Below are 23096 nucleotides of genomic sequence, written 5' to 3'. Positions count from 1 at the left end.
TGTCCAGCAATAACTGGTCCACTGATGCTCAGTTTGGGTTCCATCAGGGCCACTCATCTCCTGAACTCTTTGCGGCCTTGGACAAAAGAGCTGAACTACAGAGGTGAGAGTGACTAACCTTGAGGTCAAGGCTGCATTTCACCAAATTTCATCAAATACAGCAATAAGGAACTCCAACAAAAATAGAATCCATGGGGACCGATTGATGTTGGTTGGAATTATACCTAGTAGAAAGAAAGATGGTTGTGGTAGATGAAAGTCAGTTATTCCAGCCATAGGGAATGGCTGCAGGCGCTCTTAAGAGTAGCTTCAGCAGTGACCATTGTAAGGTCAAAGTGGGAACACCCAATGATAATTACATAAGTAGTCATGAATGCTGAACGTTAAGTACTGAAGCGGTATGTGTTCATATGCTATAAAACCTGATGACATCCAGGCTTGGACTGTTAACTGGCAAGTAGTGTTAGCAATACACAAATATCATGTAATGACCACCTCCAACAAGAGAGAATTTTACCCTCACTGAATCCCCATTATCAACATCTTAGGGGGGTTGCCATTGACCAGAAACTGAACTGAAATAACAATATAAGTACTGTGATAAGGTGAAGTCAGGGAGCTGAGTGTTTTGTGGTAAGTAATTCATCACCACTTTTCACAAAGCGTGTTCAAAAGGCATAAGTTAGGAGTGTAATGGAATACTTTCCACTTGCAGCACCAACAACACTCAATACGGTTGTCACAATCCAGAACACAGCAGCCTGCTTGATTGGTATTCTCTACACCACCTTTACCACAGATGCACAGTAGCAGCAGTATACACCATCTGCAAAATGCACTGTAGTAACTCAACAAGTCTCCTCCAAATGCATCTTCCAAATGTGGGACCTCCAATACCTAGAAGGACACTGGTAATAGGTGCATAAGACCACCATTAACCTCAATTTCCATCCAAGCCAAACATGGAACTGTATCGCCATTCTTTCACTGATGGGTCAAAATCTTGGCATTTCTTTCCTAACAGAACTGTGGAGCTCCCAACATTCGAAGGACTGCAGTGTTTCAGGAAGGCAGTTCACCATTACCTTCTCAAGGGCAATTATGGGCAATAAATGCTGGCTTAACCAGCAACACTCACATATATGAATTTATTTGGTGCCTTGTGTCTGTTGAAATAGTTCTATGATGAACACTTTACATAAAATCTGGCTCTACAAGGTTGTTCATTTTTCAAGTTCAGTAAAACTCACTAATAAGTTAATTGGAATAATGTCATTCCCATAATTATGGAAGTTTATATTGACTGTAGATTGCAATCATTGAAATGATACCCAAAGGCAATTTACAAAATGGTTTTGTAACAAATACAAAAATGTAGCCTCTTTGTTGCCATGGTAAATTGTGCAGTGTCCATGGTTGTGAAGACTAAGTGAGTTATGCACTGTAGGGATTCTGATTTTTCGATGTACAGGATTGAATGGTTTCAGGCACTTGAATTACTCTCTCAACATTTGGTTATAATAACCAGCAAGAGCAGTCAGCATTTTCGTGATAATTAACCTCACTGTATAATTAATTCAGATAATCCAAATTATTTAAGGTCTGGCTCAAGAAAGAATCCAAAGATGTGCAGGTTAGGTTAATTGGCTGTGCTAAATTGTCCACAGTGTTCAGGGGTGTGTACGTTAGGTGCATTAGCCAGGTGTAATATGGGATACTAAGGTATGGGTCTGGGTGGGTTACTGTTTGGAGGGTCTGTGTGGACTTGTTGGACCGAAGGGCCTGTTTCCATACTGTAGGGATTCTAATAATAAAGAGCAGCACTGAATGTGAAATGTTCTTGGATATAGGGTCTCCAGGCAATGTAAGAATAAAAGAAAAGGAGGATGGATGATTAAGCGAAGAAATGGTGGGGAAAGACACTGTCCAGCATAATCAAGGACAGAGGTAGGAAACAAAAAAAAAGTGCAATTGTATTGCTCAGTCTATAAGTCACCAACTAGGGATGGGCAACTTTTGCTTTCCTGAGATTCACATATTCGTAGAATGGGAGTGCTGTTCGCAAGATCAGCATTTGTTGTCCATCCCTAATTGTCCTTGAACTGAGTGAAATGGTCTAGCAAATCAAAGTGTAGTTGAGTCAATCAAAGCGCTGTAGGTCTGGAGTCATGAGCAAGACCAGGTAAGGACAACAGATTTCTTTCCCTAAAGGAGATCAGTAAACTTGATGGATTTTGACAATCAATGATGCTTACATGCTCAGCATGAGACGAGCTTTGAATTTCAGATTTCGTTGACTTAAAATTTCACTATCTGCCATTGTGGGATTCAAATCTATGTCTTGCCCTGGGTCTCTGGATTACTAGCCCAGTGAGGTTTCCAAAATATACATGTGCATGCACACAGTCTGTGTATGTGTCTGTGTCTGTCTCTTGCTCTCACTCTCGAATGGAAGTGACATGATGTGAGAGAGCATGGAAGGACCTTTACACAAAAGGGTACTAAAATGAATGTCCATGAGCAGTAAGAGATCTGGATGTGTATGTGTACAAGTCAGTAAAGCTAGAACAAGTAGAGCAGTTTCATAAAACATGATAGTATCCTGGGCTTTATTAATAGACAAGTACGAGAACAAAGGGGTTATGCTGGACATGTGTAAGACGCTGGTTAAATTGTAGCTGGAGTACTGTGTGCAGATTTGGGTATCACACTTCAGTAAGTATGTGCATGCATTGGAGAGAATTGTGAAGAGATTTACAAGAATGGTTTCAGTTATGAAGATAGTGAAGATAAGGACTCTTTTTAGTTTGGAGAGGAAATGTGTTAGAAGGTTTGCAAATTACAAGGGAGTTGGATAGAGTAGACAGGAGAAAAAGGTCCATTGCATAAAAAGATCAAGGACGTAAGGGAAGAGATGAGGTAATTTGCAAAAGAAACAAATGTCATGAGAACTTCAGCAGCAAGTAGTTAGGCTCTAGAATGCTCAGCCTGCAAGCAGGTATGATTGAGATATTTAATGATCACCTCTATTCAAATCACTGCCAGGACAAAGTAGAAGAATGGCACAAAGCCATCCTATTCAATCAGAGGTGGTGAAAATGTGATAGCTGAATGGCATTCTGCACCATAACAAGTCTGTGATTTGTGATTGTTTAAGACTAAATTTCCATATTCATTTATTTTGCCTAATTTATATGATTTGCTTAATACAACAATTTGGATGAATGAATGACTTTAAATGATCAAATTTAAGCTCCATGTATTGGTTTGGCTTTGCCAATAACCTATTTCATTTATTATTTGACTTTCTTTTGCTGTTTTTTTCCCAGGGTCATTCAATGGGCTGGTGCTTACTATCTCACAGGTAAGTGAAATTTCTTATTGAGGAAGTTGAACAAGAGTAATTTAGCAAGATTTACTTACCAAATAATTGCATAAAACTGCAAGATTCTGCAATTATGCTTTTTATTTGACCAAACGTTTGAGTTACGCATTTGATCTGCAAGGTCACTTAATTTGATGTTTGAATATGTATCATTTGGTTCATGGAGGAGAGCAGGAACAAACACAACCTAACATGAGACACATTTTTTAAAAACAAGTCTAATGTTACCAATAGTCCAGATCTTTAAATGACAAATCTTTAAAACACAATTTATCAAAGCAGTCAAAAAAACAGCAAGCTCATTAGCTTGTATCCAGGTTCCCATGATAGTGTCTGTTGAGAAAAGATTCCAATGAATGTCGACTTAAACAGAATGAAACAGTCCAGTTCAAAATGGGGTAATAAGAATTTGTTGAACTTTGGACCGAAGCCAAAGGATAACAGCCCTCTGGATGTATGGATCTGAAATTAAATGATTGCTGTTGCCTGCAAATATATTGAGTAGTACAGTACTTGGCAATTAAAATTTTCAAATTTGGAATGCATTAAGCTTTGTGAATTTTATATTTGACTTATTAACTTTGTTTTTTTTTCATTTTGGGACCTTGCAATTTAGCCTTCCTTGTGATATTTTGATACTTCATAAGGAATCTGCAGTTTCTTGAAATCTGGTTTAATTTGTGCACATATTAAATATATTCATCTGATTGCAAACTTTTTTCCTTTTATACCTACCTAGATGCATTGTATGTAACTAATTAAAACTGAACAATTAATTTCTTCTATATATAGAATTTTGGAAAAAAAACATTTAAAATGCTAAGATATTGAAGGCCTGGATAATAAAATAAGATCAGTTGGAAAGAAATTGAATCTATAAGTACGGTCTTCAGCATGTAATAAATATGAAACTATAATGAGGATCAGAAATGCTAGCCTTATTACTTGATGAAGGTAGCAATTCTTGAATATTCCTTGTGTTCTTAAACATCATAATGTATATTAATTGTCCTTATTAAAGTATTTTCTTTTACTCCCAGCCACATTTTTCTGAGCTTAAGGCAGACTGGCTCATGCAGATTATTTCCATATGTTGCATCTGTTTTTAGACTGAAGGTCGCTGGTGAACTGTCAGTATCTCAATCAACACTTCACCATTATATGTGACTAGATGCTTTGGCACAGATGTGCAGTTTTACTGAAACTAATTTTTGCATTAATGTTCATGTTTCTAACTCTTTAATTTTGTGCTTGAGATAAGTAAGGATAAATAAGATTATTTTGATTAATTAAGATTGAAAGTTTATTAAGTGCTTTGTTTTCAAATAATAGTTTTGTCTAAGCCTTCAACTTAAATGAGGATGTAGCTTGTCTAAAAATGCTGAGTACTTTTTCAAAACTTTTTAACTTGTGCATAACCTGAGAACACAGTTTCCCAAATTTATCTTGGGTATTTTATTCATAACGGTTTGCTGTTGTGATTTTACTATTCCTACAATATTTTTAGTATTCATACAACTCTGATATCAGTCACCATTAAGACTGGCCAGAAAAGTGGCACATTTGGGTTTATGATTAGTCCAGTTTAACCAGGGAGTATGAAAATTCCTGTTTCCATCCCCAATTCAGGCTCTGTTAGGTTTTCCAAGTACAGTTTTTATAGTTGACTAAGCACCCAGCTGCTCCTGATAAAAGTCAGTAACCTGTGCTGAAGGTGTATGTGTCTAGATGTCAAATGAAGGCTTAGTTTGTCTTGATTGTGATTCTTTCCATGAGGAGACTTACATGTAATAGCCACGCACTTGAGGTACTAGGTTGAGTGAATTGAAATTTAGAGTCATAGAGATATACAGCATATAAACGGGCCTTTTGGCCCAACTTGTCCATGCCGACCAGAATCTTAAATAAATTAGATCCATTTGCCATCATTTGACCCATATTCCTCCAAAATCCTTCCTATTAATATGCCCATCCAGATGCCTTTTAAATGTTGTAATTGTACCAGTTTCCACCACTTCCTCTGGAAGCTCATTCCATACACACACCACCCTCTGCATGAAAAAGCTGCCCCTTAGATCCCTTTTTAATCTTTCCCCTCTCACCCTAAACCTATGCTTTCTAGTTCTGGACTCCCTCACCCCAGAGAAAAGACCATGCCTATTTATCCTATCCATGGCCCTCATAATTTTATGAACCTCTATAAGGTCACACCCCAGCATCTGACGCTCCAAAGAAAATAGCCCCAGTTTATTCAGCCTCTCCCTATAGCTCAAACTCTCCAACCTTGGTAACATCCTTGTAATTCTTTTCTGAACCCTTTCAAGTTTCACAACATTTTTCCAATAGCAGGGAGACCAGAATTGCATGTTGTATTTCAATAGTGGCCTGACCACTGTACTATGCAGCCACAATATGACCTTCCAACTCATATACTTAATGCACTGGCCAATAAAGCCAAGCATCCAAATTGTATTGGATTACACATCCAGAAAGAGGGGAAACTGGCCAATATCTTCATTTCAGATTTCTAGTATCCAAAGTATTTTGCTGTTGTCTTTAGATTAGATTACTTAGTGTGGAAACAGGCCCTTCGGCCCAAGAAGTCCACACCGACCCGCTGAAGCGTAACCCACCCAGACCCATTTCATTTACCCCTTCACCTAACACTACGGGCAATTTAGCATGGTCAATTCACCTGACCTGCACATTTTTGGATTGTGGGAGGAAACCGGAGCACCCGGAGGAAACCCACACATACACGGGGAGAATGTGCAAACTCCACACAGAGAATCGCCTGAGGTGGGAATTGAACCCGGGTCTCTGGAGCTGTGAGGCAGCAGTGCTAGCCACCGTGTCGCCCACTTTATTGTTGAGACTTTTTAATGAACTAAATTTGCACTCTGAAAGCTTCGAGGGTGGGATTTAAATTTATGAATCGGTTTTTCATTTTTACCAGGAAAGTGGCTTGAAGGGTAAGCAATTCTCTGCCATACGAGTGACAGAGCCTCCCAGGTTAAGTGCTGACCTAGGGCTTCTTGTCTAATCAGATGCCATGATTGGCAGTTCCTACTTGAAGCTACTGGCCATTTGAGACCAACAGAAGCAGTGCTGGAATAACACACTGGCAACTTTGCATCGCAGTCAACAAAACTGGAGCCATTTTGGGAGGGTGGGTGGTGGTTACGGTTTAGTTGATAAGGGGGTTGTTGGGGATGAGGGTCATGATTAGAAGACAGTAGAATTGTACTACTTTGTTTTTCCCCAGAGGTGCTTTCCCACTTAAGAAGACTGTCACTTATTTTCTGTTGCCAGGATATCACCTTACCACGCCAGTGGTGTATTAAGGTCTTTACATTGCATTACATTTACCACTGAAGGGCCTTAATTGCTGGGCGGATCAATCAGGAATGTTCTCCATAAATTTCTTGCGCAGAGTTTAGTCACTGAGGTGGTAGCTGGCCTGATTATTTGGCTGCCTTGCATATTTATTAAAATTTTACCTATGCCCTCTGGATTACTAATCCTGTCAATTTTATCCACTGTGTATATACTTTACAATGTTAAACCTATTTTTAAACAACAAAAAGTATCAAAATATGTTTGTGTTTCTGAGCTGTGAACTGTCTGTGCTATATTCATGGATAATGTTTTAAGAAATCCAGTAAAGGAAGTTTTGTCATTTCTCACTGGTAGCCCCCAACTTCACATGCTCATAGCATCATTTCACAATTCTTTTTTGTGTAGTAGTATCTTGTGTCCCAGAAAATGAACCTCATTAGTTAAAACAATTGTTCCCTAATCAAATGTGCAGTAGGTTGTTGCCTGTGTTGATATTTAGTGGTAGTATTTCTTGCCAAATAAGATATGAAGAAGTTTCTGAAGTCAAAGAGATGTTAATTCTATTTTATTATTGTGATGTCACCGAGGTTAACTCACCTGATTTTAAAGGGAAGTTGTCAACTTAGTTTCCTGTTAATATTCTGCTGTTCTAGTCAGATCAAAGAGCAAAGGATTTTTTAAAAATTCAGTTGACTTTTATGCCAAATACTAAATGCTGCTGAATGATGTGGAAAATAATTTGTGTGAAAAAGCGTGGCACTGGAAAAGCACAACAGATCAGGCAGCATCAGAGGAGCAGGAGAGTCGACATTTCGGGCATTAGCCCTTCATCAAGAATTTGGGCCTTTTGGTTATACTTAAGGCACCCAGAGACTTTATTGGCGTGGGGGAAAGCAGAATGAATGCAAAAGCACAATTGCGGTTTTGTTCATTATTTGATTGACTTCTGTTATATTTTTCCCAAAATGTAAAGAGTCAAAGATAATAGGTTTCTCTGATCAGTGGAGATTAAATGCGCATGCATGCATTCCAATGTGAGATAGTATTCAATGCTTGCAGTCTTACTCTTGGTGTGACACATTGAAAAATACAATCATGATTTGCAACCTCACCCTCTTCTGTGCCAAGATATAAATATCTTTTGTTAACCACCTGAGGAGTAATATTTTAGCCAATGAATAAATATGGTTAACTTGTGTTGAAAGATCTGGTTTCTTTACAAATGTTCTTGACAGTGCAGAGGTTTCATATTTTGTATGAAAATCTATCTGCATGTTTAAAGCAGTGAATTTGACATTTAATAGTCTGGAATGGGTGGACAAGTTGCAAATGAACTTGAATACAGAGATGTGTGAAATGTTTCATTTTACGAAGAAGGGGTTGGCAAAGTAATATCACATAAAGGTTATAATTCTAAATGGTCTGCAGGAGGAGAGTGACTTGGTGACTATATTCATAAATCACTGAAGGTGGCAAGACAAGTTGGGGTGTTGTTAATAAAACCTAAAGAGAAAGTGAGGACTGCAGATGCTGGAGAGTCAGAGTCACAAAGTGTGGCGCTGGAAAAGCACAGCAGGTCAGGCAGCATCCGAGGAGCAGGAGAGTCGACGTTTCAGGCATAAGTCCTTCATCAGGCATTCAGAGAGGACCTTGACTTTTAGAGTTAAAAAGCAAAGAAGTTATGTTAATCTTGTATAGACAAGTAGTTGGGTCTCAACTGGACAATTGTGCCCAGTTCAGGGCACCATATTTTAAGAAGAATGCAAAGATATTGGAGGAGTGCAGAAAAGATTCATGGGATTTGTTTCAGGGATGAGGAATTTCAGTTACATAGTTTGGAGAAGAGAATTATTGAAAGGAGGTTTGCTGGAGGTTCTCAAACGAGTGGTCTGAATAGAGAAATGGTCCAGAAACCATTCCCATTAGTAAGGGTTGAGAACCAAATGGAACATTGTCCTGACCCTAGTGGGAATAATGTGCTTCAATTCGAGTCATACTTTTCTACAAGTTTTCACAAGTGTAAAATATGCCCAATTTAGTTTCTAGGATGGTTAATGTCTGACTTGTGACCATTGTCTAAGATAAGTGAACCTCAAACCATTTCATCGATGAACAAGTAACAAAACCTTATTATAACAACATGTTAGAGGTTATCTGTTCCAAATATACCAATTTATAGTCCCTTTAAATCAAAGTACAAACTCCTATCCATTCACAAATAGGAAGGGCCAGACAGACAAGACAAGCCAGGAGTTGGGAGATCATGTTGCGGCTGTACAGCACATTGGTTAGGCCACTGTTGGAATATTGTGTGTAATTCTGGTCTCCTTCCTATTGGAAAGATGTTGTGAAACTTGAAAAAGTTCAGAAAAGATTTAAAAGGATGTTACCATGGTTGGAGGATTTGAGCTGTTTGGAGAGGTTAAACTTGTTGTGTTTTCCTTGGAGCGTCAGAGGCTGGGGGGTGACTAATTAGAGGTTTATAAAATCATGAGGGGCATGGATAGAATAAATAGGCGAAGTCTTTTCCCTGGGGTGGAGGAGTCCAGAACTAGAGGGCATTGGTTTAGGGTGAGAGGGGAAAGATATAAAAGAGATCTAACTGGCAACTTTTTCACGCAGAGGGTGGTACATGTATGAAATGAGCTGCCAGAGGAAGTGGTAGAGGCTAGTACAATTGCAACATTTAAAAGGCATCTGGATGCGTAAATGAATAGGGGTTTCGAGGAAAAGGACTGGGTGCTGGCAGGTGGGACTAGATTGGGTTAGGATATCTGGTTGGTATAGATAGGTTGCACCGAAGGGTCTGTTTCCGTGCTGTACATCTCCATGACTCAGAGTATTGTGGGAAGAAAATATATAGGTAGAAAAGCTCAAAGGTTGGAGTCCAATTCAAAAGGGAAAATTTAGGTGACTTTCTCAAGTTTTATTTTGGTTTTTACCAATAATAACATGTTGACTGCAGTAATCCACAATTCAGTGGCCAGTCAGTTTGAACTTCGATCTTTGCTTGAGTTAGAAGTTTCTTTCTTTCTTGCAAAATGTTTGAGCATTATTTCTTCAATTAAAAAGGTTCCATGAGTGGAAGAAGAATTTTACTTACTGGCAGTCTTGAAAGTCAGAGTCCCAACTGATCTCTCTTCCCTTTAGTTCACTGACAAGCTACTTTTTAGAACCAATCCAGACCTTGTTGCTGGGCAGTAACCTTTGTTTTCAAAGACACTAGGGACAGGAGTCTCCCACAAAAGTATCTCCATCAAGCCTCTAGTAAAATGATATGCTCTTGTATCACCATCAAATGACCACACTGTTTCTCTCTTCCTTTTGAATTATGAAAAAATGCAACTAACAATCCATAATTCAACTTTCTGGCTTATTTTTTACCATAAAATGTCCAGCCCTTACCACACATTTAATATATTTAGCCAAAGAAACAAAGCTAATGTGAGGGAAGATGTTTTCACAGTGAGTGTTTGGGATCTGGAAAGTACTACCTTGAAATATGGTGGAGATGTGTTCAATCAAAGCATTCAAAAAGGAATTACATTACCATAACTGCCTATAAATTGACCTGCCCTGTAAGATAAACCCAGACCCTTTGGCCAGAATCTTGTTTCAGCGTATACTTGGCATATATGTCAGTCCTGTTTTTCAACTGCTATATGCGAAGCTCACATTTGTGGTTATTAATTGTCAATTTTCACTTTTTTGCACCACAATTGTGTGTTTCCCTCTGTCAATTGCAAGGAATCGCAATGATATGGAACATGTTGCAAAACATAGGAGTTTAAGACCTGTGAACTTTTTTGTGTTGAAGCTGCTGCCAATTCAACATGATGACTGGTAATTATTTTTGTAGACTGCATGTAAGCTGACCCCCATTTTGGTGGAGTTTTCAGGGTTTCAAAGATAGACTAATGCGTAGCATCAAATAACCATTCCTTTTCACCTTCAGACAGAAGTGCACATAGATTGAATGCGTCAGTTGTTCTGTTTTACTATGCTGCTGTTGCAAGTGGCATAATATAGGGTAGCTGGATGTTCTACATGCAAACTAATAACCTGACAGTCATCTACAGTGAAGAAAGAAGCTATTTGATCCATCAAGTCTGTGCTGGATATTTACAGCAATCCTGTCAGCCCACTCCTCTGGATTTCCATAGTTATAACATGCATTTCTTTCAAGTGTCCATCCAGCTTCCTTTTAAAATCATTGTTTGCCACCTGCAAAGATGTTGGAAGCAGAAATAAGTTCCAGGTCATTACCACTGGAATTAAAAATAACCTGAAAAAATTCACAAAGAAAGAAAATGTTCAGAAATCAGTGTTATAAAGTGACCTGTGGGAAATACCCCAATAATGGATTGGTGTAATAGTTTAAATTTAGCAGTAACTTGTATTCAATGGTTTTGGCTTTGTTTGTTCTAGCTACCTAGCCATGCATGAACAAAGACACAGATTTTAAGGTTGAAAAAAATTGCAGGGTAATCATGTTTCAAGCCAACCTGGAGTACTGGATATAGCTGTTTTAGTTCGATATCTACCAGTTTCCTTTGATACTCTTTTCAGTTATTTGCTGGTGACACAACATTGTTTGCATCAAAGTTCCGACTTCTAGTTACTGATTGAGAATTTATCCCTTGAATAGCTTGGGAGTCTTCTATTCTCTTCCTATGGCAGGGGTATGGAAAATGTCACACCTTGACTGTTCAACCTATTCATGGCGCTCATGATTTCCTTCATGGTAACCTCAATCTGTGTGGGGATTGAACCTATGCTGTTGGCATCATTCTGCATCGCAAACTAGCCATCCAGCGAACTGAGCTAAAATGGCTTCTAACTAAATCTAGTCGGTTTTGTTGGGTATTAATAGACTTTGTATTCTCACTTGGGCTGAATTAGCCTTTAATTAAAAATAATGGCTATCTTGCAACAAGTCATATTTCCAATAAATAAGTAGATATTAGGGATTAGTTGGAGAGGCACTCTGGGTTATAGTGTCACTTGAATGTTCATTTTGTAATTAAAGCATAGGCACTTTAATGCTACTGAAGGGCTTGAATGAAAACTGTGCTTTCCATGTCTTGAATTACAGTGCAGTGTAATCGCAGTTGCTTTGTAAGCAAAAACACAAAGTGAATAGCAAGATCACAAAAGTCAGTTAAAGCCAGTTCATCTGTTTTGTTGCTATCATTAGCATAAAAAATAATGATTAAAACTATAACAAACACCTTTTAGATGTCGCAAAAGATTAATTCTATAATCAGATGTTGCACTATGAAAACATTCTGATTAAAATTAATTATAAATCACTGAGCTGATAATAAAAGACTGAGAAAAAGATGCATGTTGTTGAATGAGGTGTAGCGTGATTCTTACCAGCATTTAAATTTATAATTACAATTAAAAACCACGCTTGTCCTGGAAAATGTTTTTTATTCTAATTTCCCACATAAAAATACAATTTAAAAAAAAACAATTTTATAAACTAAAATTACAGCCTTCATATGTATGTTTCAAAACATGTATTTAATTCTCTGTAAAGCTTAATTAAAAGTCAAGAATGATTGTGGTATTTAATTTCATGATTTGCTGTCTCAGAATACTGCCCACTTGTCTTGATTAAGGGGAACATTGCTGCTGGGGATCTCTTGACTTGGCTCCAGATTCACACTAACATCTGGAAGTGGGAATCTGTCATTGTTACCCCTAGATCTTTGGGAGTAGCCGCCTTGCTGATCAGAGGTGGGAACTATTGTTTAGCCACCGACCTTGAAGTATGAGCCGAAATGCTTTCAAAACCCAATGCGTCTCTCTTTACTCAGAACAATGTAACACTGACTGGCATTGAATGGAATTGTATTGTTTGATCAGAATTCTTTCATGGTGGCAGTGTTTGCATTCATATGTCAACTTTCAGGTTCACTTTTCATCTGTATAAATGTAGTCCTGTCAATTCCACTACTACTACCCTAGATTATTCAAATTAAAAGGTTTATTTGTAAAGCCATGTGTTGAATTAGCAATTAACAAAGCTTGTGTAGTTTTGAATTGCATGGTTAAATTCAAAGAAAAAAACACGCTACCATGTCTGCTGGAAATGTGAATTCAAAAAAGAAAATGCTGAAAGTACTTAACAGGTCAGACAGCATCTGCAGAGGAAGAGCCAAATTAACATTTCAGTTGATGACTGTTATAACTGAGATTGAAGGGTACATAGTTTCCTGTTTTGAGTCCAACCCTTCACTGTTGGCATATTTTAGATCTAATCGGATGGTTATATGATCAATTATCTAGGTCTCTGATTGTATCAGTCGGTATTTAAAAACAAGTCAGCCACGAAGTTTAATCAATCACAAATAACTGGTTTATGACCAAAAGGAAACTTGCTGAAATAAGCTTGCACAGATAATTGATGAATAGTTTGAACTAAGCAAATGTGTACCGTTTTAAAAATACTTCAAGATTGAGGTGGAATAGAGCAACATTCTGCAATGTGCTAACTTTTGAAGTACTTTGGTCAAGTAATAGTTAAACTTGAGGAAATGTAAAGTTCGGAAGCCTCCAGTTGGTGTTAATCACAGAATAACTTCAGAATCCCAAGCCACTGGCACAGGAGTGTTTTCTAGGACCATTCTAACTGGCTCAATTCTGTTTGCTGGAGACAATGGAGTAGATTTAAACAAATCATCTCAAGGAACCCTCAATAGTAAAGGTGTCTTCTGGTACATTTTTTAGCACATAAACTTTGAGTGGCATTACAAAGAAAGAGGGAGCAGATCAAATTTTCTTTAAAAATCACACAACACCAGGTTATAACTCAACAGGTTTACTTAGAAGCACACTAGCTTTCGGAGCATCGCTCCTTCATCAGGTGGTAGTGGAGGGCTCAATCCTAACACTGAATTTATAGCAAAAATTTAGTGTGATGTAACTGAAATTATACATTGAAAAATTGATTGTCTGTTAAAACTTTCATCTGTTAGAATATCATAGTTTCACTTCTTTCATGTGTAAATCACAAAACCTTTTTTAAAAAAGTTGCATTCTCAGGTTAGCTGTTAACAATAGCTAGACAATATGTTGAAGGTGTTAGCCCCCTGTGTTCTCTGTCTATGCCATGATGTTTAGATTGATTCTAATCTAAAAAGTGAGATAATGGAGTTTTACATGAATTCATGCAGTTTTTGAGTAAAGTACAATGTAACCCTGCAAGTACAAATTCACCCCACAAAATATACGTGTGCATGTGGGTCTCTGTCTAGGTTAGGGGTTGTGTGTGTGTGTGTGTGTGTGTGTGTATGTATAGTGCAATGGTGGTCACCTGTAATGTGACATGAACCCAAGGTCCCGGTTGGGCCCTCCCTATGGGTACCCAACGTAGCTATCAGCCTCTGCTCGGCCACTTTTCGCTGCTGCCTGTCCCGAAGTCCACCTTGGAGGATGGTCACCCGAAGGTCTGAGGTCAAATGTCCTGGACCACTGAAGTGTTCCCCAACTGGGAGGGAACCCTCCTGTCTGTTGATTGTTGTGTGGTGCCCATTTATCCGTTGTCGTAGCCTTTGCTCGGTTTCCCCAATGTACCATGCCTCCGGGCATCCTTGCCTGCAACGTATAAGATAGATAACATTGGCTGAGTCACATGAGTACCTGCCATGTACAAGATGGGAGGTGTCCCCGCGCGTAATGGTGGTATCTATGTCCACACTGTGACACGTCTTGCAGCGCCTACCATGACAGGGTTGTATGGAGTTGTCCTGAGAGCCGGACAGCTTGCTATGAACAACGAGGCAGCATTGCTAACCACTGAGCCACCATGTCGCCCAAAATACACAATGCAAGTCGGATTAAAGAAAGCATCCGTTTTTTGTATGCTATCAGTTGACTCCATTATTTCTTGCAGACAAAGCAATGTAGCTTTTTTTCATGATTTTGTTTCATGCTATTGCCTTTTTACTCTATGTAAGCATCTTAGATCTGTACTTTTACAGACAAGAAAGCTAATTCAATTCACTCATGATTTTTCATATTTGTGATCCAGATTTTGGTCTGAGTTTTGGGCACACCATGAGCAGTAACAAAAGCTGCCAGAGGACAAGGAGCCGCAGTCTGGATCTGGTCTTGTCAATGTTGATCAGCTGAATTGTCCTCTTGTTTTTTCTGGGCCCTAATTTTTAGATGCAGTTAGAGGAGCATGTCACCTTCCAAACCTTTAAAGTTAAATAAGGATGCTTGCTTGCTTGCAAGTCATCTTGCTGTGTAAACCCCTTGAGAATAGACTTTGAGACTGACAAGCTGAGTGGGTGTAGTGTCTGGGAGAGTGATGTGGAACATGCTGCTCTAAACGTAATGGGACGCAGAAAGAAATTGTTTTTGATCTTGGGTGTGTTCGCCCTATTGCAGTCCAAAATCTAGCTATATACACTAGGCGTGAAAATGTTGCTCCTTAGGTCTCTCATATCTTTCCCCTCAAACCTAAGCCCTCTAGTTCTGGACTCCCCGACCCCAGAGAAAAGACTTTGACTATTTATCCTATCCATGCCCCTCATAATTTTGTATACCTCTATAAGGTCACCCCTCAGCCTCCAACGCTCCAAGGAAAACAGCCCCAGCCTGTTCAGTCTGTCCCTATAGTGCAAATCCTCCAACCCTGGCAACATGCTTGTAAATCTTTTCTGAGCCCTTTCAAGTTTCACAACATCTTTCCCATAGGAGGAGACTAGAATTGCATGCAATGTTCCAACAGTGGCCTAACCAATGTCCTGTACAGCCGCAACATGATCTCCCAACTCCTGTACTCAAAAGACCCCACCACCAGGGATATATTTCCCTCCCCACTCCTTTCCGCCTTCTGCAAAGACCGTTCCCTCCGTGACTACCTGGTCAGGTCCACGCCCCCCTACAACCCACCCTCCCATCCTGGTACCTTCCCCTGCCACCGCAGGAACTGTAAAACTTGCGCCCACACCACCTCCCTCACCTCCATTCAAGGCCCTAAAGGAGCCTTCCACATCCATCAAAGTTTTACCTGCACATCCACTGATATCATTTATTGCATCCGTTGCTCCCGATGCGGTCTCCTCTACATCGGGAAGACTGGACGCCTCCTAGCAGAGCACTTTAGGGAACATCTCCGGGACACCCGCACCAATCAACCACACCACCCTGTGGCCCAACATTTCAACTCCCCCTCCCACTCAGCCGAGAAAATGGAGGTCCTGGGCCTCCTTGACCGCCGCTCCCTCACCACCAGAGGCCTGGAGGAAGAACGCCTCATCTTCCGCCTCGGAACACTTCAACCCCAGGGCATCAATGTGGACTTCAACAGTTTCCTCATTTCCTCTTCCCCCACCTCACCCTAGTTCCAAACTTCCACCTCAGCACTGTCCCCATGACTTGTCCTACCTGCCTATCATCTTTTCCACCTATCCACTCCGCCCTCCTCCCTGACCTATCACCTTCATCCCCTCCCCCACTCACCTATTGTACTCTATGCTACTTTCTCCCCACCCCCACCCTCCTCTAGCTTATCTCTCCACGCTTCAGGCTATCTGCCTTTATTCCTGACGAAGGGTTTTTTTCCCGAAACGTCGATTTTGCTGCTCCTCGTATGCTGACTGAACTGCTGTGCTCTTCCAGCACCACTAATCCAAAATCCTGTACTCAATACTCTGACCAATAAAGGAAAGCATACCAAACGCCACCTTCGCTATCCTATCTACCTGCGACTCCACTTTCAAGGAGCTATGAACCTGCACTCCAAGGTCTTTGTTCAGCAACACTCCCTTGGACCTTACCGTTAAGTGTATAAGTCCTGCTTAGATTTGCTTTCCCAAAATGCAGCACGTCACATTTATCTGAATTAAACTCCATCTGCCACTTCTCAGCCCATTGGCCCAAGTGGTCCAGATCTTCTTGTAATCTGAGGTAACCCTCTTTGCTGTCCACTACACCTCCAATTTTGGTGTCATCTGCAAACTTACTAACTGTACCTCTTATGCTTGCATCCAAATCATTTATGTAAACGACAAAAAGTAGAGGACCCAGTGCTGATCCTTGTGGCACTCCACTGGTCACAGGCTTCCAGTCTGAAAAACAACCCTCCACCACCACCCTCTGTCTTCTACCTTTGAGCCATTTCTTTATCCAAGTGGCTAGTTCTCCCTGTGTATTCTGTGAGATCTAACCTTGCTAATCAGTCTCCCATGGGGAACCTTGTTGAATACCTTACTGAAGTTCATATAGATCACATCTACTGCTCTGCCCTCATCAATCCTCTTTGTTACTTACTTAAGTTTGTGAGACATGATTTCCCATGCACAAAGCCATGTTGACTATCCTGAATCAGTCCTTGCCTTTCCAAATACATGTACATCCTGTCCCTCAGGATTCCCGCCAACAACTTGCCCACCACCGAGGTCAGGCTCACTGGTCTATAGTTCCCTGGCTTGTCTTTACTGTCCTTCTTAAACAGTGGCACCACGTTTGCCAACCTTCAGTCTTCTGGCACCTCACCTTTGACTATCAAGATTAGGATCACTGCCTCTGTTTCACTTTTGGCACCTACTTGGACTTTGCAGCTAGCTTTGTGTCATTCTTCCTGACCTTGCACAGAGTCGGACTGTGCTGCTCGTGCACTGTAATACAAATGTGTTTGATTTTTAAATGAGAAAAACTGTTATTGCTAGTTATATTGTTAGTGATCAAACTATTATGCGTGCATATTGATTGTTAACTCTGAAATGAGAGCTAAGTCTAAATTTATGCTATTAAGCTAAATTAAAGCAATATAAGAAACTTGAAGATGAGAATAAACATACCCAAAGATGCTCAGAATGAGAAAACAGATTTGTTAATATTACAAATTAATGTTGCTCATGAGTGATGTCTTAGAATTTCAGTTGTATTGAAATATTTGCTTCTGGTGTACATTGCTTGAATGCTCCATCTATCTGCACAAAATAGTAATGCTGACTGATTTCTTGTCACAGGGTGCAATTGTGCTTGTGTTGTGGTATGGTGCAAAGCTGGTCTATGATGGAAGGCATGGAAAATCTGGAATCTCTTTTGGAACTCTGGCATGTAAGTGACTGCATGTACTCGGGCTGAGTCCATGCAAATGATAGTTGGTTAAGATAGTTGGACTGTAGTTGTGTGTGATTGATTCCAGAAAAATATGATACATCCATTCCATCCTCTGCTGTGCAGTCTGAAAAACACAATGGAATTTTGCCATTTTTTGAGGTTTTCTTGCTGGCTTAATGTAAGATCCAATGGTGACAACAGATGTCTTCCATAAATGGACTTGAGCTTGTATTTGTTTTGATGCTGCCTTTGAAGGCAGAGGTAACAGGAAACAAATTCAAGAAACATTATAACTATGTTTTATATTCATAAAGCAACATAGGACAAATGTGATATTTCTTGGTGATCAATAGCTTTGCATATCCTTTGCATTCATTCAATGCTGAATTACAATTGTTGCACATTGTGACCCAGGTAGGTAGGTACAATGGAATCTCCATTATCCATACATCCTACCAACTGTAATTTTAATTGGGCCAAGCTTTCCTCTGGGTTGCATCTCAGTCACTTTTAGCAGGAAGTACTATCTCCTATTTGACATAAATCAATCTTGCAGCCCAAGAAGAATTAGATAAATTTTTAATATACTTTTAATTTCTGCACCTTGAGTACTGTTGTACTATATGTAATTTCAGGGCTTGAATATAAAGGTAAATAAGAGCCTATAATAAAAGTTCTACTTTATTAATAAACTTCTTCTGTGCTACAAACATCAGTCGATCCTGTTTCTGCCAGTGCTTTGCAAGAACAATTCAGCTAGTTCCACTCTTCCACCTTATTCCTTCAGCACTGCACTTTTTTTCCTTTTCAGATAATTAACCAGTATCCATTTGAAAGCCACAACTGAAAGCACCTCAAGCACACACTCGGAGTATATTTCAGATGCAAACCATTTGCTGTGCAAAGAGGTTCTTCCTCAAGATGTTGCTTTTGCCAATCAATGTCCTCTGGTTCTTGATTCTTCCCCCAATGGGGAACAGTTTCTTCCTATCTATTGACTACAGTTCCTATATTTATGGGCATCTTTATCAATTTATCTCTCAACCATCTCTTCTCTGAGGAGAACAATACCAGTTTCTCTAAATTGTTTTCAGTGCTAAAATATGACATCTCTAGAGCTATTCTTGTCAATATATTCTGTGCCTTTTCTTATGCCTTCATAAAGTGGATATTAAAAATTGGTCACACTACTACAGTGTGAAAAGTTGCACTGCATCACCCTCCCACGCTTCCCCAATCTCCCCCACCAAAAGCTGTTTTATTAATCACCCTTTTAAATCAAGTTGACCCTAGTGGTATTGTGTACAGGGTGCGCACTAATTGCCTCCACATTTTGTTTTTTTGTTCATGGAATGTGGTAGACCAGCATTTATTGTCCACCCCTAATTACCTTGAGAAGGTGGTGGTGAGCTGTCATCTTGAACTGCTGCAGTCCATGGAGTGCAGGTATACCTGCAGTGCTATTAAGGAGGGTGTTCCATGATCTTGGCCAAGCAACTGTTGGGGAAAGGTGTCAGCCTTGAAGAGAACTTGCAAGTGGGTTATGTTCCCATACATTGTCTGCCCTTGTCTGCAAGCATTTGGTGACAGTGACTCTAAGTTTCAAAGGCATTGTGGAAAAGGATAAGAATTGTGCAGATGTTAAATGTTGAAATTTTGAACCTACTTTAGAGGTCAGTGAACAATTCTACAATGGGGCACTGATGTAATTTACTCCACATTTTAAAGTCACATGTTCTATGCTAATTTTTAAAATTCCAGTATTAATGCGAATATCCATATTTCTAAAGGAAACTGCCAATGCATACTTAGAACACAGCAATTAAGAAAGAAGGATGATGGTTGGTGGTGGTTGTTTTGTAATATGTAAATGGCAGAAAGTGGCTTGATACAAGCAAAGTCGAGAGTGTGGTGCTGGAAAAGCACAGCAGGTCAGGCAGCATCCGAGAAGCAGGAGAATAGACGATGAAGCCAGAAACAACAATTCACCTGCTACTCAGATGTTGCCTGACCTGCTGTGCTTTTCCAGTGCCAGCGCCACACTCTTGACTCTGATCTCCAGCATCTGCAGTCGTCACTTTCTCCTAGTTGATACAAGCAAATGTGTGCATATTTAGGATTACTATGATTCCATTGGATTGTGAGTCATTTTCAATTTGTAAGTTTTTTTTTAATATGATCAAGTTCTTTTTGATAACCCAGTGACTTTCTGTTAAGTAGCTGTTCATGTTCAATATTTTAAGTGGAACATGCTAAATTCTAACTGGTAATTTTTAAGTACAATTCGCATTGGTTACTATTTGGAAGCTTTCACCACAAATAGTGTAGTGCTAACAAAATCATTGTGGTTAAGGTTTACATTGATGAAAATCCATACTTTTGAAGTCATTGAAAATTAAAGTTTTTTTTTATTGGGCACATATTTAAAGACAATTGACAATATCTGTATTAAGTAAACATTTCTTCTGTTCCAAAGAAGAGTCATTGGACTCGATGTTAACTCTGTTTCTCTTTCTACAGATGCTGCCAGATTGACTGAATGTATTCAGCGCTGTATTTTTACTTTAGTTTTGTAAAGTTATAATGAAAAATTAATTGAATGAAAACCTAATGTGTAATTGAAATATCTATTTGATAAATATTGCATGCAAAATGGCAATAGGCATTTTCAAGCCTTGTGAATAATTGATGTTTATACTTAAACTACCTTTTCAGTGCATCGTTTGATCATAATCTAAAGATTGCAATTTGAAAATTGTAAAGAACTGCTGCAGTAATCATTGAGATGTGACTTTTTATTGAATTGATATCTTCATTCAGAAACTCTCGTGTTGATTTAACCTTATGAAATTAGACATTGTTTTTGAGCAGTGACAGTTATTACAGATTTAGTGTAAATACATGCCTTAGAAAGATGAGTGATTTGAATCAAACCTAACCTCAAGTCAAACAGATCAGTTGTCTTGTACAGAAAAAAATGTGATGTTTTGAAGATATGCTATTGAATTTCATCAGTGTGCACTGACCAGGTTTACAAAACTTGAAAACTTGTCAAAGTTAACATAAATGTGTTTCAACTTTAGTTGCTAAAACAAAGATTAGAGTTTTTCTGTTAACTATACTCTTGACTGTTGCAATATTCCAGGCCCTCTGCTAAATTTCATAACACCTTTTCTTAAAGTTATGAAGCAACCTCAAAAACTATTCAGTGCTTTCACCCTTTGTCTTCCTAGTCATAGAGATGTACAGACCCTTCGGTCCAACCCATTCATGATGACCAGATATCCCAACCCAATCTAGTCCCACCTGCCAGCACCCGGCCCATATCCCTCCAAACCCTTCCTATTCATATACCCATCCAAATGCCTGTTAAATGTTGCAATTATACCAGCCTCCACCACATCCTCTGGCAGCTCATTCCATACACATACCACCCTCTGCATGAAATAGTTGCCCCTTAGGTCTCTTTTATATCTTTCCCTTCTCACCCTAAACCCTCTAGTTCTGGACTCCCCGACCCCAGGGAAAAGACTTTGTCTATTTCCCCTATTCATGCCCCTCATAATTTTGTAAACCTCTATAAGGTCACCCCTCAGCCTCTAACGCTCCAGGGAAAACAGCCCCAGCCTGTTCAGCCTCTCCCTATAGCTCAAATCCTCCAAATCTGGCAACATCCTTGTAAATCTTTTCTGAACCCTTTCAAGTTTCACAACATCTTTCCCATAGGAGGAGACCAGAATTGCATGCAATGTTCCAACAGTGGCCTAACCAATGTCCTGTACAGCCGCAACATGACCTCCCAACTCCTGTACTCAATACTCTGCCCAATAAAAGAAAGCATACCAAACGCCGCCTTCACTATCCTATCTACCTGCGACTCCACTTTCAAGGAGCTATGAACCTGCACTCCAAGGTCTCTTTGTTCAGCAACACTCCCTAAGACCTTACCATTAAGTGTATAAGTCCTGCTAAGATTTGCTTTCCAAAATGCAGCACGTCACATTTATCTGAATTAAACCCCATCTGCCACTTCTCAGCCCATTGGCCCATCTGGTCCAGATCCTGTTGTCATCTGAGGTAACTCTCTTCGCTGTCCACTACACCTCTAATTTTGGTGTCATCTGCAAACTTACTAAGTGTACTTCTTATGTGACCTGTTTGCTGTATGGAAAGAAACACAAATTAGAATGAGTGACAAAACCACCCTGTCATTAGTAACACTTGCCTGTGCTAAAATGCTCTAGTAATTCAGGAAATATTCATTGAAGTAAGTCATTGTTTCAAGATGTAAATAAGTTCAGAAAGCTTGCATAGATACTTAACCTTCAATAGAATGGTTGTCATAATCCTGTGTGCACTTGATGTTCCAATTTTTAATTCCCCTTTCTTTTAGCCATTGTTTAGCTTATCTGAAATCTCCGCCTCCGAACCAGGCAGCTTTCATGGATTCAATCTGACAAAAAAGCTGTATCCTGAAATATTAATTGTTTCTTTCTCCACAGATACCGCCAAAGTTCCTATTTCCAGAATTTTCTGTTTTCAGACTGTATGATTTTGATTTTGTTTCTATCTCCCCTTCCATTTCTTAAAGATTTTGAATGCTTCTGTCTTGTTCCTTAATCTCAAATATAAACTAGTACGATAGATTTCCCAGCTTGAAAGTAGTTGTCCCTCCATTTGTCCATCTTGATCTCAAACCTATAACTAGTCATCGGAGGCAGTTGTGCTGTTTGCTGCTTGAATCATTGAGCTGCATTGATCAAAATGTAAACCATCAGAAACATAAGCTGGGTTGCCAGTAGCCTTACAGGAAAATCATTGCTAGCAGCTGCCATTTGAAACAAGAGTGTATTGCTTATGATCTGAATTTGTTGAACTCCGTGTTCAGTCCAGAAGGCTATATAGTATCTAATCAAAAGATGAGGTGCTGTTTCTCAAGTTTACTTTGATCTTCTTGGTGTAAGAAATCATTTCTGACAATTCTGTTATTTGTTTTAATTCTAGATCTATTTTTTATTTCTTTTCTTGTATTTTGACTATTGTCTATGCTTTGAGCCATCATCCCTATTTTGTTATTTAATCTCCCCTGTCTTCCACCCTATCACCAGCATTTGCTTTTGATATATTTCATACATCTGTCCCTAGTCCCAAAACATTAACTGTTTTACTCTCTCTGTCTTCACTGTCTGTTGAGTATTCCTGGAATTTATTTTTATTTAAGATGTCCATTATTTGCAATATTTTGCTTTTATATTAATGGAGAACTCCAGCTCCAAGAATCTTAAGT

General features: G+C 39.3%; 1 protein-coding gene across 1 annotated transcript in view; it reads left to right on the top strand.

Annotated features, from left to right (window-relative positions):
- The window catches only part of LOC122562633 (uncharacterized), a 244370-nt gene that overhangs the window by 110402 nt on the left and 110872 nt on the right, over window positions 1-23096 (top strand). The window contains exons 11-12 of the mRNA XM_088000000.1: window positions 3330-3364; window positions 17716-17806. Of these exons, the coding sequence (XP_087856126.1) occupies window positions 3330-3364; window positions 17716-17806 (126 nt within the window). The remainder of the gene's footprint in view (window positions 1-3329; window positions 3365-17715; window positions 17807-23096) is intronic.

Source organism: Chiloscyllium plagiosum, unplaced genomic scaffold (assembly GCF_037043375.1).
Source record: "Chiloscyllium plagiosum isolate Xiang-an unplaced genomic scaffold, Cpla_swu_hap1 HiC_scaffold_24, whole genome shotgun sequence".
Taxonomy (NCBI): Eukaryota; Metazoa; Chordata; class Chondrichthyes; order Orectolobiformes; family Hemiscylliidae; genus Chiloscyllium; species Chiloscyllium plagiosum.
The sequence above is the reverse complement of the archived record's forward strand: the minus strand, read 5'-3'. Positions and strand labels throughout refer to the sequence as shown.